Genomic DNA, 18,032 nt, shown 5'->3' with positions numbered 1-18,032 from the left:
ATCCTTTCAAAAATCGTTTTTTATTCTTCAATGTTTCTGTTCTTTTGGAAACTTATGTTTTTGGTGTTAGAGTTTTCCAGGGTTTTGTGGTTAAAAGATTTGAACTCCTTGTGACAAATGTTTTGAACTGAATTAGCAATAAGTACTGAGAACCAAACTTGTAGTGTTGTTGTTGTTGTTGTTGTTAATAGGTACAGTAGTAGGATTATTTTATTGCTAAAGATAGAAACCAAATATATTTTCTTGGGTGAATTGTATTGTTTAGAATATTTGACTCCAATTGTGTTTTACTAATCCTTGCACAATGCTTCAATAGCTTTTGCCACTTTTTTTTTTTGGAATTCCTACTAGATGTTAGTCCAAATGTCACTGGTTCATTTTATGAGTTCACCATAAATGCTCACCACTTCTTTTGGTTAATATATCCTTAGTTTCAAATATTAGTTTACTAAGCCTGTTGTCTGTATGAAGCCTCTTTTACTTATTTATTCATTTGTCTGAAGTCTTAGTTCCTTGTTTTTACTTGAACATGATTCATTTTAGTCCTTGTGCTCACATTTGGTAATACATTGTATTGTGGCTAGTTTCTCAGTTGGGTAAAGAAAACCACACACACACACACACACACACACACACACACACACACACCAGAATAATAATTTTATTGGTTTAGAATTGTATCTTTAGGATCACCTGGGTGGTTCAGTCGGTTAGTGTCCGACTTCAGCTCAGGTCCTTATCTCACGGTTTGTGAGTTCAAGACCCACGTGGGGTCTGTGCTGACAGCTCAGAGCCTGGAGCCTGCTTTGGATTCTGTGTTTCTTTCTCTCTCTGCCCCTCCCCCGCTTGTGCTCTGTCTCTCTCTGTCTCTAAAAAATAAATAAATGTAAACAAAATTAGAATTGTATCTTTGTTCATCTTCAGTTTCTCACTACTTTAATTAGTAAGCATTGAAAAAATCAATAGTAAGTGAACTTTTATACTTCCTTCAGTGTATCTTCGTTTAGAAAACATTGGTTTTGAAAGTATATTATTAATTTTGTTAAGAATTGTTTTCCATCAGATGAGGCTCCTGGGTGGCTCGGTTGGTTGGGCATCTGACTTTGGCTCAGGTCATGATCTCATGGTTTGTGGGTTCAAGCCCTGCATCGGGCTTTGTACTGACAGCTCAGAGCCTAGAGCCTATTTTGGATTCTGTGTCTCCTTGTCTCTCGCTGCTCCTCCCCTGCTTGTGTGCTCTGTCTCTCTCTAAAATAAATAAACACTTGGGGCGCCTGGGTGGCTCAGTCGGTTGAGCGTCCGACTTCGGCTCAGGTCACGATCTCATGGTCATGGTCTGTGAGTTCGAGCCCCGCGTCGGGCTCTGGGCTGATGGCTCAGAGCCTGGAGCCTGCTTCCGATTCTGTGTCTCCCTCTCTCTCTGACCCTCCCCCGTTCATGCTCTATCTCTGTCTCAAAAATAAATAAACGTTAAAAAAATTAAAAAAAATAAACACAAAAAATTTTTTTAATTGTTTTCTGTCAGAAAACTTTGTTGAGAATGCTACTTTCTATCTAATTTAAAAACTACTCTACTAGCAAAACTTATTAATCATTAACCTATTTTGCAAACACTTAGTAGTAAGGATGCTAATGTCCAAAAACTCCAGTAAGTCAATGTTATTACTTGTGACCTTCCTCTGAATACTAACCTGTCTATTAAGGTGTGTTATATAGTATGTAAACCCTCCAAATAACTGCAACCAAATTAAACAAAATGAAATTATTTTGTAGTCATTTCTCTATTTAGCATTTGATCATTTCTCCAAATAGATGGACTTCCATTCAAGTTTCCTTGCCACTGGAAACTGAACCTTAGCCATATTAGAGATTAGAAAACAAGCAATTATTTCTAAACCATGAAAGACAAAATGAAAATACTAATCTTGCTTGTGGAAGGTGAATGGGTTCCAGTGTATATAATTATATAGAATATATCCACCTGAGTTATAACTACAACTTACTACTTCCTGTATGAGCATCCTTATCAAAACCTAGTTAATACTCAGTGACATTGTGGGCTGAAGCTAACATATACAACAGAAAGATAATCTTTTTTTCCCATTTTCCTTTCAATTTCTCTCACTATCCTTTGTTGACTTCTGTCCATCAAATGTTCACCACAGCATGTCCAACCTGAATTCACATGTTATTTCATTAGGCCTTATTTTCATCCTATTGTAATTATAGGGTCATGCAAAGTTTTTGTCTCCCAGGATGTGGAACGTCAGTCTTCAAATCGAGCTGTCCTCTTCAAATTCTTGACTAACAAGATTCTCAGTTAATAAGACATTTTAAAGACTTTTGAGTTTTTCTCTTTAGAAATATATTGCTGCTCTACCAGATTAATACTAATCTTTCTCACATAAATATCCTTTATATTCTTTTGTACTCCTCATCTATGCATTTAATTATTTTCAAAATAAAGTAAATGGACAGGGAGTCTTTTCCATTGTCTTCCAGTGTGTTTCACATGTGTGATCATTTTTTGCAAAACTACAGTTTGGGTCCTCAGACAGAACAACAATGCTAATTGATGTTTTAATTCAGAAAAGGATAGTTTTGTGTGAGTGTGGCTCTTCATAGAATGGAAGCCTAAAGCCAAAAGCCATTTTCAGTAGATTGATATTTTGTCCTAGACAACCATGAGGGAAAGAGGTTTGTGAATATAATAGGCAAAGAAAGCTTGAAAATAATTATCATTAAAAAAGAAAAGAATTATGTCCTTTTATGTTAAGTTTCCTTATGTTAGGAAAATATATTGTGCTCTAGTTATTGAGAATTCTTCATTGGCTATTAAAACTCAGATGTCTCTAAGATCATGACTGCCAAAAAGCCAAATGAAACTAAGCTAAAATCCAGGTTTTCACTATGCAAATTGAAATATATCTTAATTAGGGCATCATATAAGGAAAATATTTTTGTATCTCTGGAAAATAATAGAGGCTGCTGCTGAGACATCATATTTGCCTAACTAGCTTTGTGACCACCTTAACTTAATGCATTTTATTAGGCAATTGAAGAGAACCAAATCATTCTATTAGGTAAATATTCAGGAAATACCTGGTATGTATTCTGAGCTCTTAAGCTAATAAGATATAACTATTCTCTTTAAAAGTTTGTATTTTATAAAAGAAGGCTCCAGCTATTTGGATCTTTGTACTTATTACATGACACTCCTGTCATTAGACATACATACCCAAATGCCTAAAAAGGATAAATTAATGTAATAAATGGCCCAAGTGATTCAGTCTGTATGCTATAGTATATAAAAGAGAGTAAAAGTACCTGCTAAATTGGTTTAATCATGAAAGTCTTCATTTCATTGGTCAAGAAAATTTTTAATGGTATAAAATGGGGGAAATTGCTGTATGAGGCATTTGGAAAAGATGGATCGTACTTATGAGGACGAATGATTATGTTTATTTGGTGAAAAATATTGTTGGAAGCAGGAAATTGTCCACTAGGACTAAAATACATGAGCACAGTACAAGAAAATAGAAATGTATGTACACTAGACACTGGAGAACAGGCAAGTATTTATAAATCATAAGAGACAAATTGAGAATACCAATCTTGATTGTTGGAGGTGAGTGTATTTGTTAATAAAATTATTTGGAATACTTTCCCACACTAATTATATATTACAACATCGTAGTTCCTTCTTAAAGCTCTTTGCACCTTCAGCCCTGAGGTGAATTAATGAAGACTTTCAGTTAAGTGCTGGTAATTTCTGCTTCCTTTTTCAGACATTTTAAAAAGTCCCTTTCAAAGACTTATTCTTGGCATTGGAGGTTTCCTAGTTCAGAGGGTTCTCTGAAGTCTTCAACACCAGAAATATGAAATACAAAGATCAAAAGTGTGTCATCATTAATAACTATTTCCCCCCATTTTCAGGAACACATATAATCAGTCAAGAATTTTCCTAATCAACATTTAACAATTCTGTTTGCAAAATGTGTATTAACTCCAGTTGGGTCTCTATAAATAGTTAAAACCTGTATGAAAAAAGGATTTCCACTGAAGTAAAAGTTGCCCCTGTGGTGAAACTAAGGGTCACATTCAATCAGAGGTACAAAACGTGTAACTTAGTAGCACAAAATGTGTTGCTATTCTCCAACAGCATTAAAGTACGCGGAATGGCAAAAGAGTAAGACTGAGCAGTATCAGAATTTATTACTTACGGTTTGGAGCCACATGATGTCGCTCTGTACCATAAAATTGATCTGCTAGAGAAAAAGAATATCCCTTCTGTTATAAAGAAGCTGCATCCACCATTCAGATAGAAATGGAGGATACATCGGCATAGACCGAACGGTTAGAAGATATTTCTTGATTTTGAAACGAGATCCCTTAATGAAAACAAAGCACTGCGGGCTCGAGATGGAGTTTTCCTGGGCAAGCGGCCAGGAATCCAAGCGTCTGCTGCTCTCACTTCTATTCCTCGCAGCCTGGAGGGCGGGGAGTGGCCAGGTCCACTACTCGGTCCCGGAGGAGGCCAAACACGGCACCTTCGTGGGACGCATCGCTCAGGACTTGGGGTTGGAGCTGGCGGAGCTGGTGCCACGCCTGTTCCGGGTGGCGTCCAAAGGCCAGGGGGACCTTCTGGAGGTAAATCTGCAGAATGGAATTTTGTTTGTGAATTCTCGCATCGACCGCGAGGAGCTTTGCGGGCGGAACCTGGAGTGCAGCATCCATCTGGAGGTGATCGTGGACAGGCCGCTGCAGGTTTTCCATGTGGAGGTGGAGGTGAAGGACATTAATGACAATCCTCCTGTGTTCCCCGGAACACAAAAGAATCTATTTATGGCGGAATCCAGGCCTATTGACACTCGGTTTCCACTAGAGGGCGCATCGGATGCAGATATCCGGGCCAACGCTATGCTGACCTACACACTGAGCCCCAATGAATATTTCTCGCTGGAAAAGCCGTCCGATGACGAGCGGGTAAAACGTCTTGGACTACTACTAAGGAAATCTTTAGACAGGGAAGAAGCTCCAGAAATTATTTTAGTGCTCACAGCCACTGATGGCGGCAAACCTGAGCTGACTGGAACCGTTCAGTTACTCATCAAAGTGCTAGACGCCAACGACAACGCCCCAGCTTTTGACAGAACACTCTATGAGGTGAAAGTACAAGAAAATGTTTCTAATGGAACGTTGGTAATGAAACTAAACGCCTCAGATTTAGATGAAGGCTCTAATGCAGACATTATTTATTCATTCTCAACTGATATTTTACCAAATGTAGAATCCAAGTTTCACATAGATCCAATTACTGGAGAAATTATGGTAAAGGGATATATCGATTTTGAAGAAAGCAAATCCTATGAAATTCTTGTAGAGGGTATTGATAAAGGACAGCCCCCACTCTCTGGCCATTGTACAGTTATGGTGGAAGTCGAGGACACCAACGATAATGTTCCAGTAATGGAATTCAAGTCCCTGTCACTCCCAATCAGAGAAGACGCTCCACTAGGCACGGTCATCGCCTTGATCAGCGTGTCCGACCGTGACTCCGGAATCAACGGGCAGGTGACCTGCTCTCTGATGCCTCACATCCCCTTCAAGCTGGTGTCCACCTTCAAGAATTACTATTCGCTGGTGCTGGACAGCGCCCTGGACCGCGAGAGCGTGGCGAACTATGAGCTGCTGGTGACCGCACGGGACGGGGGCTCGCCTTCGCTGTCGGCCACGGCCAGCGTGTCCGTGGAAGTGGCCGACGTGAACGACAACGCGCCGACATTCGCGCAGGCCGAGTACACGGTGTTCGTGAAGGAGAACAACCCTCCCGGCTGCCACATCTTCACGGTGTCCGCGTGGGACGCGGACGCTCAGGAGAACGCGCTGGTGTCCTACTCGCTGGTGGAGCGGCGGGTGGGCGAGCGTGCGCTGTCGAGCTACGTGTCGGTGCACGCGGAGAGCGGCAAGGTGTACGCGCTGCAGCCGCTGGACCACGAGGAGCTGGAGCTGCTGCAGTTCCAAGTGAGCGCGCGCGACGCGGGCGTGCCTCCGCTGGGCAGCAACGTGACACTGCAGGTGTTCGTGCTGGACGAGAACGACAACGCGCCCGCGCTGCTGCCGCTGCCTGGGGCGGGCGGCGCGGGCGGCGCCGTGAGCGAGCTGGTGTGGCGGTCGGTGGGCGCGGGCCACGTGGTGGCGAAGGTGCGCGCGGTGGACGCCGACTCGGGCTACAACGCGTGGCTGTCGTACGAGCTGCAGCCGGCGGCGGGTGGCGCGCGCAGCCCGTTCCGCGTGGCGCTGTACACGGGCGAGATCAGCACGACGCGCAGCCTGGACGAGGCGGACTCGCCGCGCCAGCGCCTGCTGGTGCTGGTGAGGGACCACGGCGAGCCGGCGCTGACGGCCACGGCCACCGTGCTGCTGTCGCTGGTGGAGAGCGGCCAGGCGCCCAAGGCCTCGTCGCGGGTGTTGGCGGGCGCCGCCGGCGCGGAGACGGCGCTGGTGGATGTCAACGTGTACCTGATCATCGCCATCTGCGCGGTGTCCAGCCTGCTGGTGCTCACGCTGCTGCTGTACGTGGCGCTGCGGTGCTCGGCGCCGCCCAGCGAGGGCGCGTGCGGGCCGGGGAAGCCCACGCTGGTGTGTTCCAGCGCGGTGGGGAGCTGGTCGTACTCGCAGCAGAGGCGGCAGAGGGTGTGCTCTGGGGAGGGTCCGCCCAAGACCGACCTCATGGCCTTTAGTCCCAGTGTACCTGACTCTAGGGACAGAGAGGATCTGCAGCCAGCAACTGGAGATTCCCTTTCAAAGGTTAGTTTTAAATATCTTTTAGTTAACCTGAATTATTTAAAGTTTTACTTTCCTTTATTCTATCAATTTCTTCCTAATTAAAAAATGTTTACAGTGAAATTTCTCTGAAATGCTTCTTCACTTGTTTTGTACCCAGTTTAGCTAATATCTTTTAGAATTATAGGACCCCAAGGCAATATATGTTGTCTTCATCATTCAATGCATATTTATATAATTAATGTTATAAATTTTGTGCTTACCGTCTTCACTATTTATTTTCAGTTGTAATCAACACTTGAGAGAACCTTTTCCTTTCATTTGCCTATAATACATTGAAAAGTGCCCAGATATAATAATATAACTCAATCAATTATTTGAAAGTGAAACTTTTATTTCTTCTGTGCTCTGGCACAGAGAACAAACCCAAGCCTCTTGTTAGTTCTCTGGCAACGCTTGTGATGTGTGTGGCTCACAGGCCTTCCCGGGGATTGTGACTCAGGCTTCTGACCAGATGCTGCTTCTGTCTGGCCCCCTGCGCTTAAGGTTACTCTCCGTCCGGGGTCGGTCTGTTGGTATTTTTTTTTTTTTAATGTTTCTTTTTAAGCTTTATTTATTTTTGAGAGAGAGAAACAGAGTGTGAGGGGGGAGGAACAGGGAGAGAGGGAGACACAGCCTCCTGTTCTACTTAAGAAGCTACTTAAATTTGGGGCACCATCTGACTTCTGCTTAGGTCCTGATCTCATGGTTCCTCTCTCTCTCTCTCTCTCTCTCCTCCTCGTGGGATTCTCTCTCTCTGCCCCTCACTCACTTGCATCCTCTTTCTCTCTCAAAAAACAAAGCTACTTAAACGAACCTCCAAAATAACTTTTCCTTATTTCTCCCCAGATGTAGCCAGTTTTAACTCTATAACTGTTACTAGTTTTTACCTGTTTCCTGTGCTTTATCTATTGAGAATTTTTGCATCCATATTCATCAGGGATATTGGCCTGTAGTTCTCTTTTTTTACTGGGTCTCTGTCTGGTTTAGGAATCAAAGTAATACTGGGTTCATAGAATGAGTCTGGAAGTTTTCCTTCCCTTTCTATTTCTTGGAATAGCTTGAGAAGGATAGGTATTATCTCTGCTTTAAACGTCTGGTAGAACTCCCCTGGGAAGCCATCTGGTCATGGACTCTTATTTGTTGGGAGATTTTTGATAACCAATTCAATTTCTTCGCTGGTTATGGGTCTGTTCAAGCTTTCTATTTCCTCCTGATTGAGTTTTGGAAGAGTGTGGGTGTTTAGGAATTTGTCCATTTCTTCCAGGTTGTCCAATTTGTTGGCATATAATTTTTCATAGTATTCCCTGATAATTGTTTGTATCTCTGAGGGATTGGTTGTAATAATTCCATTTTCATTCATGATTTTATCTATTTGGGTCATCTCCCTTTTTTTTTTTTTAATTTTTTTTTTCAACGTTTTTTATTTATTTTTGGGACAGAGACAGACAGAGCATGAACGGGGGAGGGGCAGAGAGAGAGGGAGACGCAGAATCGGAAACAGGCTCCAGGCTCTGAGCCATCAGCCCAGAGCCTGACGCGGGGCTCGAACTCACGGACCGCGAGATCGTGACCTGGCTGAAGTCGGACGCTTAACCGACTGCGCCACCCAGGCGCCCCTCCCTTTTCTTTTTGAGAAGCCTGGCTAGAGGTTTGTCAATTTTGTTTATTTTTTTTCAAAAAACCAACTCTTGGTTTCGTTGATCCTGTGCTTTATCTAAATATAATTGCACAAAATGTGTTATGTGTGTGCCTGTGTTTGTGTGTTCTTCATATTTATCATTCATCATTCTCTGGAATCATCCATATTGCTGTGTGTAGTTGGAGTTCATTTAATTTGTTTTCTCTCCAGTAGTTTATGACTATATTATGAGTAATTTTCCCATTGTTGAGCATTTTGAATTGTTTCTCCTTTATGTCTGCTTCAAATAATGCTATCATAAATATATTCCAAAATTTTGGGGTGCCTGGGTGGCTCACTCAGTTGAGCGACTGACTCTGGATCTTGGCTCAGGTCATGATTTTACGGTTCATGGGTTTGAGCCCCGCATCCTCACGGAGCCTGCTTGGAATTCTGTCCTCTCTGCCCCTCACCTGCTTGTGCTCGCTCTCTCTCAAAATAAATAAATAAACTTAAAAAATATTTTCAGTGCCCATGTACACAGAATTGAAATTAGAACATAAAATATTTGCATATATTCATCTTTAATATACAAAACAGATTTCCCAAATGTTTTTTATCCATTTACACTGTGCTAACAGTGTATTGCTCTATATCATCTCCCTAATTGGGCATTGTCAGATTGTCTATGTAGTTGCTATTTTGCTGGGTGTGTTTAGTATTTCCATGTTATGTTTCCTGATTTATAAATGAGGTTGAGCACCTGTTTGTATTATTATTGGCCATTTTATATCTTATGTATACAATTGCTGTTTGAGTCTCTGCCTGTTTTTCTATTGTGTTGCATTTTCGCTTGCTTTTTGAAAATTTCGTATATTCTGGATATAACAACTTTCTTGCTTTTTCATTCTTCTCCTCTTCATTATTTTATCTTTTGGTGAATAGAAATTTTAAATTTCAGTTAAGTTCAATTTATCAATCTTTTCATTTTTATTCTATGTCATGTAGATAATTTCTTTGGTATGTTTTGTTTCATTGTTCACATAAGATATACATCCTTTTTTTTGAATTTTTTTTTTTTTGTCTTTTGTGACATAGGGGTCAAGATTAATTTTCCCCAATGACATTCAACTGAAACAGCACCATTTCTTAAAAATGAATTCCACGTTTTGATAAAATATCCATTATATGGGTATGATCTTTTTTGTTCTATTTTTTAAATTTTTTTTTAATGTTTATTTTTGAGGCAGAGAGAGACAGAGCATGAACGGGGGAGGGTCAGAGAGAGGGAGACACAGAATCCAAAACAGGTTCCAGGCTCTGAGCTGGCAGCACAGAGCCCGACACGGGGCTTGAACTCACAAACCGTGAGATCATGACCTGAGCCGAAGTCGGTCGCTCAACCAACTGAGCCACCCAGGTGCCCCTGTTCTAATTTTTTTGACTTAAAAACATTTTCTTACATCAATGCCATGTTACCTCTTCCATTTCCACCTAAATTTGTATATAAATTTCATAAGAACAATTTGGTGAGGTTTTTATTTAGATTGCCTTAAGTCTATTTAGAAATCTGAAGCACGTTGATATCTTTACAAAAATGAGTCAATTCATGAGCATGGTCTATTTATCTAAATAATCTGTATGTTTCTTAATATTTCACAGTTTTCTGTGTAGAGGTCCTTTACATATTTCACTAGATTTATTTTTAGCTATTGACATTGGTAATCATGATAGATATCATCTCTAAGTTAAATTTTATTCTGTTTAATAATGGCACATGTGGATGTATGGTGTGGTTTGTTTTTGTTTTTGTTTTTTTTAATGCTTATTTTGAGAGAGAGAGAAAGAGTGAGAGTGAGTGTGGGGGAGGGATTGAGAGGGAGGAAAAGAGAGAATCCCAAGAAAACTCCACACTGTCAAGGCAGAGGCCAACATGGAACTTGATGTCTTGAACCCATGAGATCATGACCTGAGCCAAAGTCAGACTCTTAACTGACTGAACCACTCAGGTGCCCCTAGAATAATTTTTAGTAATTAAATTTTTTGTCAAATTTGGTGCAGCAGCATAAATTATTTACAAATCTGTAAAAGACTGCTTCAACTTCATGCGTTATTTTTGGGCAGTGTGGTAGACTTTTGTAAACTTTTACAAATAGCAGAGAAATATAGCTTAATAAAATTTTATTCTGGAGGATTTTTTTAGTGTTTATTTTTGAAGGAGAGAGGGACAGAGCATGAGTGGGGGAGGGGCAGAGAGAGAGGAAGACACAGAATACTAAGTGGGCTCCCTGGCTCTGAGCTGTCAGCACAGAGCCTGATGCAGGGCTTGAACTCACCAGCCTTGAGATCATGACCTGAGCCTAAGTCGGACCCTTAACTGACTGAGCCACCCAGGTGCCTCTATTCTGGAGTTTTGTAGGTAATGAATGACATCTAGACTCCAATGCAAAATTAAATTTTCTAGTGTAACATCTTCCTGAATGCTTCCCATTATATTAAGTAGAGATACCTCAAAACTCTATCTGGTTTTCTTAACCTAAATCCATTGTCAAGGAAGGAGTTTTCTTTCTGTATCAAGGTTTAAATATAACTAAAATTTTTAGAGAAACTAGCAAATGAAAGGATCAGTTAATAAGGTAACCTATAATATTTGATTGAAATAATGGTTTGGAAAAAGATCTAAAGAATTTTCTTTACCTGTGGTGTTGTCTATGGAATTAAGAGCAGAGAGTCTATAACTATTGAGAACTTAACCACCCAAAAGAGATGAGTATTGAAAGACAAATGCAAGGCGATAATCCAAAAACTTAGTATTTTTGAACAGATGTGAAGATGGGTGTCAAGAGTCTTGTTTTCCCCTGAAATTTCTATATGAAAAAAATCACAAACTAAAAGAAGCATATGATACTGTTGATGCCATTTTTTCCTTTGTGTATACTTTCAAAATATTTAAATATATACTGAAAATACTCTATAAATTACCATGCATACATAGTTAACATCACACTGTCAGTTTGGCTGTTAAATACTTGACATTTACTTTTTTCAAAAGTAAATCTATTTATAATATATTTTTGGAGTTTCATATCAGTCATGGTTCTATAATAGAAGGTAAATCAACCTTAACATGATATTTTCAACATACTTGTTATCATTTTTTTTGGTTTTTTACTTTTGTATATTAAACTGTTTTCAAATTATCATTATCAGGAACAGATAAGTAATCTTGAAAATCGAAATTTCTTTAGTGTTTGGGTGATCTGAGAACTGAGAGAAAAGCCATGTTAGTAGAGAGAATAAGAACTTTTGAAAAACTAAAAGGAATGGTAAATGTACTGTTAAATATTATATAAGAACTGTATCCAGTAACATTATCCTATATCTTTACTACTTTGAACACTGGGAAGCAAGTGTATTTCAAATGACTTTGTATTTTCTACTAAATTCTTATTTATCTTCTATTTTTTGTATTACACTTTTCCACATTTGTTTTATACTTTGACCCAAAAATAATACTTCAAGTCTCATATATCACTTAAACCAAACCTAAGGAACAAATTTGGGGTTTATGCTTTATATATACAAGGATCAAATAATAGAACTATTGATCCCCTGGACCCTATGTCTTCATAGGTAAGGCGTATTTTTTAATATTTATGGAATTCTAGGGAGTATATATACAAGCAGAAGTTTAAATACTTTTTCAGTGGAAAAAATTGGTGACATTTTCTTTTGGGACATTTCCTTCTGACCATATTTATAAGTAAGTCCAAGTGGTATCATGCAGCAGATGAACTGGATGATTAAAAAGAGATGAAATTAAGATAGAGTTAGTCCAGTTAATAATGTGATTTCTATCTTTTAATTTTTACTGGAACCCACACATTTTATGGAGTAGTGTATCCACAAACAATATTAGTAGTTTGATTTGCTGCATAAAAGCAAAGATATGTGCTTTCACAATTTGTATCAACTGTGACTTATCAGGAATGCAAGCTGAAGAAATGCTGCCTAGATGCATCTAATTCAAAAAATGGTGTCAAGATGTTGACCAAGTCATGCTGTGATTTTGGCCTCTAGAAAATGCAAATCTCCAAATTATGATTTTTTTTAGTCAGCAGTTAAAAGTAGGTGATATATAGAGAAATTAAAGAAATGGATTTTTAGCAATTTGAATATCAAACTTCCAAAAGGGAACTCAGACAAGAATGCTATTCAAATAGCTTGTTACTTTGAATATAACAAGTCAATATTAAATACTGCAAATAGGAATATAAATGTTTCATGAGTAATGTAGAAGTAGTTACAAACATTCCATCAAAATAATAGAAAACACTCAAGAAATTTCACAAGATATATTTAAATATGCAAATAAATGAAAAACTAAAGCTTTTAAAGTTAGTTAGGAATTCTATAAAGAATAGACCAATACAAATTACTCTAGTAAACATTGGTGTGGCATGATTAAAGTAGAATGGATTTTGCAATATTTTAATGAAAACTGATACCCTTTATTGTAACATTAATGATACATTTTGATTAGAGAGAAGGAAAATAAAGAATTCCTAAGAGTCATTGAAATTTGGAAATATTTAACGAATGGAAACAAAGCATAACAAAGTAAAAGCTCACCCTTCTGTCCACATGATGGCGCTGGAAACCGCAAGTTTGGTGGTGGTGTTTTTTTTTTTTTTTTCCCCCCGAAAAAGGAATACAGTGAGTTTATTTTCCTTAGGCAGAAAGGAAAAAGGCCACTCCATTTTTTGCTCTGATGCTGAAGCTGAAAAGGTGAGCAAATAAAAAATTATAGCAAATTGGAAATTATGTTTCCAAAAGCTATCGTGTGGTAGTGCAATAGACATTTGAAAATTGCAACGAATTTGCGATGGTATATTCTCAGAGGAGTCCAGGTTCCCGGCGCCTGCTGCTCTTGCTTCTGCTTCTTACAGCCTTGGAGTCAGGGAGTGGCCACGTCCACTACTCAATCCCGGAGGAGGTCAAACACGGCACCTTCGTGGGCCGCATCGCCCAGGACCTGGGGCTCGAGCTAGTGGAGCTAGTGCCACGCCTTTTCCGAGTGTCGTCCAAAGGTTATAGAGACCTTCTGGAAGTAAATCTGCAGAATGGCATTTTGTTTGTGAATTCTCGGATCGACCGGGAGGAGCTGTGTGGGCGGAACGCGGAGTGCAGCATCCACCTGGAGGTGATCGTGGACAGACCACTGCAGGTTTTCCATGTGGAAGTGGAGGTTAAGGACATTAACGATAACCCGCCCAGGTTCTTGCGTCGGGAACAAAGATTATTTATTTTAGAGTCAAGAATAGTAGATTCCCGGTTTCCGCTAGAGGGCGCATCTGATATGGATGTCGGAGCAAACGCAGAATTGAAATACAAATTAAATCCTAATGAATATTTTGACTTGGATGTTAAAACAAACGAAGAAGAAACAAACATTTTAGAGCTAGTATTGAAGAAAGCATTAGATAGAGAAGAAACCCAAGAACATCTTTTATTACTGACTGCAGTTGATGGAGGAAAACCTGAACTAACAGGTACAGTTCAATTATTGATCAGTGTATTGGATGCGAATGATAATGCCCCAAAATTTGATAAATCAGTTTATAATATAAGATTATTAGAAAATGCACCGAATGGGACATTAGTTATTAAACTGAATGCCTCAGATGCAGATGACGGCATTAATAAGGAAATAGTGTACCTTTTTAGTAATCTTGTTCTTGATAACGTCAGATCTAAATTTATAATCGATTCAAATAGTGGGGAAATAACAGTTAAGGGAGAACTGGATTATGAAGACTGTAATTTATATGAAATTAATATTGATGCTGTAGATAGAAGTTCATTCCCATTAACTGGACACTGCAAAGTTATAGTAAAACTTCTGGACGAGAATGATAATACCCCAGAGATGGTCATAACTTCCATATCTCTGCCTGTTCAAGAAGACGCTTCACTGGGGACCGTCATTGCCCTGATCAGTCTGTCCGATCGCGACTCAGGTCCCAACGGCCAGGTGACCTGCTTTCTGACACCCCATGTCCCCTTCAAGCTGGTGTCCACCTTCAAGAATTACTATTCGCTGGTGCTGGACAGCGCCCTGGACCGCGAGAGCGTGGCGAACTATGAGCTGCTGGTGACCGCACGGGACGGGGGCTCGCCTTCGCTGTCGGCCACGGCCAGCGTGTCCGTGGAAGTGGCCGACGTGAACGACAACGCGCCGACATTCGCGCAGGCCGAGTACACGGTGTTCGTGAAGGAGAACAACCCTCCCGGCTGCCACATCTTCACGGTGTCCGCGCGGGACGCGGACGCGCAGGAGAACGCGCTGGTGTCCTACTCGCTGGTGGAGCGGCGGGTGGGCGAGCGTGCGCTGTCGAGCTACGTGTCGGTGCACGCGGAGAGCGGCAAGGTGTACGCGCTGCAGCCGCTGGACCACGAGGAGCTGGAGCTGCTGCAGTTCCAAGTGAGCGCGCGCGACGCGGGCGTGCCTCCGCTGGGCAGCAACGTGACGCTGCAGGTGTTCGTGCTGGACGAGAACGACAACGCGCCCGCGCTGCTGCCGCTGCCTGGGGCGGGCGGCGCGGGCGGCGCCGTGAGCGAGCTGGTGTGGCGGTCGGTGGGCGCGGGCCACGTGGTGGCGAAGGTGCGCGCGGTGGACGCCGACTCGGGCTACAACGCGTGGCTGTCGTACGAGCTGCAGCCGGCGGCGGGTGGCGCGCGCAGCCCGTTCCGCGTGGCGCTGTACACGGGCGAGATCAGCACGACGCGCAGCCTGGACGAGGCGGACTCGCCGCGCCAGCGCCTGCTGGTGCTGGTGAGGGACCACGGCGAGCCGGCGCTGACGGCCACGGCCACCGTGCTGCTGTCGCTGGTGGAGAGCGGCCAGGCGCCCAAGGCCTCGTCGCGGGTGTTGGCGGGCGCCGCCGGCGCGGAGGCGGCGCTGGTGGATGTCAACGTGTACCTGATCATCGCCATCTGCGCGGTGTCCAGCCTGCTGGTGCTCACGCTGCTGCTGTACGTGGCGCTGCGGTGCTCGGCGCCGCCCAGCGAGGGCGCGTGCGGGCCGGGGAAGCCCACGCTGGTGTGTTCCAGCGCGGTGGGGAGCTGGTCGTACTCGCAGCAGAGGCGGCAGAGGGTGTGCTCTGGGGAGGGTCCGCCCAAGACCGACCTCATGGCTTTCAGCCCTGGCCATCCACCCTGTCCATTAGTGGGTGATACGAGCCAACATCAGGATTTAAATGATGATCATTGTGCCAAGGTAAGTCTGAATTTTCATAATTAACATTTAATATATACTTGAAATGTTAAATTGTTTCCCAAGAATTTTTTATGTTTTCCAATTTTTAAAAATTGGAATACATTTACTTAAAATACATCTGTTCATTTTTTGGTTAACTATTGTAATCTATGTGGTTTGTTACTGGTCTTAATTTAAACTGGAACCAGACTTTCTATTTGTGGTGTTTCTTTTAATTGTGATAAACATTTTTTTCTAATTAATTCTGTAGAATTTTCATTTCTTTGTGTTTGATCCAAATAGTGTAGAAAGAGAAATTCAAGGGAATTTGCACTTTGAGCAAGTAAATTCATATAAAATATGCATTCCTCAGGCACTGCAAATCTCTTGAAAAAGTAAATTTTGAAAAATCTCTTAATTTGAATTTTATTTGGTGAGTTGCTTTTCAAGGAGAGCTATTTCTTTAAAAAATTTTTTTAATTTAAATTCCAGTTAGTTAACATACAGAGTTACATTAGTTTCAGGTGTACAACTTAGTGATTCAATATTTTCATACAATACCGGATGCTCATCACAAGTGCACTCCTTAATCCCTTTCATCTATTTAACCCTATGGTAAACATCAGTTTGCTCTGTATAGTTAAGGGTCTGTTTCTTGATTTGCTTCTTTCTTTTTTCCCCTTTTCTCTTTGTTTTGTTTCTTAAATTGCACTTATGAATGAAATCATATCGTATTGGTCTTTCTCTGACTTATTTTTCTTAGCATAATACTCTCGCTCCATCCACCTTGTTGCAAATGGCAAGATTTCATTCTTTTTACGGCTGAGTAATATTCCATCGTGAATCTATGTACCACATTTTCTTTATCCATTCATCAGTTGAAGGACACTTGGGCTGTTTCCATACTTTGGCTATTGTAGATAATGCTGCTGTAAACATCAGTGTGCATGTATCCCTTTGAATTATTATTTTTGTATTCTTTGGTAAATACCTAGTAGTGCAATTGCTGGATTATAGGGTAGTTCTATTTTGAACTTTTGGAGGAATCTCCATACTGTTTTGCAGAGTGGCTGCACCAGTTTGCATTCTCACCAGCAGTGTAGGAGGGTTCCCCTTTCTTCACATCCTTGTCAACACCCATGGTTTCTTGTGTTTTTGATTGTAGCTATGTATGCCATGATATCTCATTATAGTTTTATTTGTATTTCCCTGACTGCGAGTGATATTGAGCATCTTTTCTTTTGTCTTTGGTCCATATGGATGTCTATTTTGGAAAAATGTCTATTCATGTCTTCTGCCCATTTTAAATCAGATTATTCATCTTGGGGTGTTGAGTTTTATAAGTACTTCCTATATTTGGATATCAACCCTTTATTAGATATGTCATTTGCAAATATCTTCCCCATTCTGCAGGTTGCCTTTTACTTTGTTGACTGATTCCTTCACTTAGCAGAAGTTTTTATTTTGATGAAGTTCCAATGGTTTATTTTTGCTTTTGTTTCCCTTGCCTCAGTTGACATACCTAGAAAGAAGTTGCTATTGGTCATGTCAAAAAGGTTACTACTTGTGTTCTCCTCTAGGATTTTCATGGTTTCAGGTCTATCATTTAGGTCTTTAATCTACTTTGAATTTATTTTTGTGTATTATTTTGTGTAAGAAAGTGGTCCAATTTGTTCTTTTGCATGTTATCATCCGGTTTTCCCAACACCATTTGTTGAAGAGACTGTCTTTTTTCCCTTGGATATTATTTTCTTCTTTGTCAAAGATTAATTGACCATTTAGTTGTGGGTTCTTTTCTGGGTTTTCTATTCTGTTCTGTTGATCTCTGTGTCTATTTTTGTACCAGTACCATACTGTCTTGATCACTACAGCTTTGGAATATAACTTGAAGTCCAGAGATGTGATGCCTCCAGCTTTGGTTTTATTTTTCAAGGTTGCTTTGGCTCTTCAGGGTCTTTTGTGACCTAAAATGTAAATTTTTGGATTATTTGTTCCTGCTCTATGAAAAATGCTGCTGATATTTTGATAGGGATTGCATTGTATGTGTAGATTGCACTGGGTAGTTTTGACATTTTAACAATATTTGTTCTTTGAATCCATGAGCAGGGAATGTCTTTCCATTTCTTTGTGTCATCGTCAATTTCTTTCACAAGCGTTTTATAGTTTTCACAGTACAGGTATTTTCCCCCTTTGGTTAGGTTTATTCCTAGGCATCTTATTGGTTTTGGTGTAAGTGTGAATGAGATTGATTCCTTAATTTCTCTTTCTGCTATTTCATTATTGGTGTATAGAAATGCAACAGATTTCTGCACATTAATTTTGTGTCTT

The 18,032-nt window shown here is 40.8% G+C and overlaps 2 protein-coding genes across 2 annotated transcripts; both read left to right on the top strand.

The window, feature by feature from the left end:
* The first annotated feature begins 4,407 nt into the window (after positions 1-4,407).
* On the top strand, positions 4,408-13,238 carry LOC132677253 (protocadherin alpha-4-like). Its single transcript, XM_078432281.1, has 2 exons — positions 4,408-6,810; positions 13,182-13,238. Exons 1-2 carry the CDS (start codon positions 4,423-4,425, stop codon positions 13,236-13,238), a joined length of 2,445 nt encoding a protein of 814 aa, XP_078288407.1. The 5' UTR covers positions 4,408-4,422.
* Positions 13,111-16,043, top strand: LOC132677098 (protocadherin alpha-5-like). Its single transcript, XM_078432246.1, has 2 exons — positions 13,111-15,725; positions 16,008-16,043. The coding sequence occupies exons 1-2, from the start codon at positions 13,332-13,334 to the stop codon at positions 16,041-16,043; spliced, it is 2,430 nt and encodes an 809-aa protein (XP_078288372.1). The 5' UTR covers positions 13,111-13,331.
* The last annotated feature ends 1,989 nt before the right edge of the window (positions 16,044-18,032 follow it).

This window comes from Panthera onca, chromosome A1, assembly GCF_046562875.1.
Source record: "Panthera onca isolate mPanOnc1 chromosome A1, mPanOnc1 haplotype 2, whole genome shotgun sequence".
NCBI lineage: Eukaryota > Metazoa > Chordata > Mammalia > Carnivora > Felidae > Panthera > Panthera onca.
This window is presented reverse-complemented; position numbering and strand designations above follow the sequence as displayed.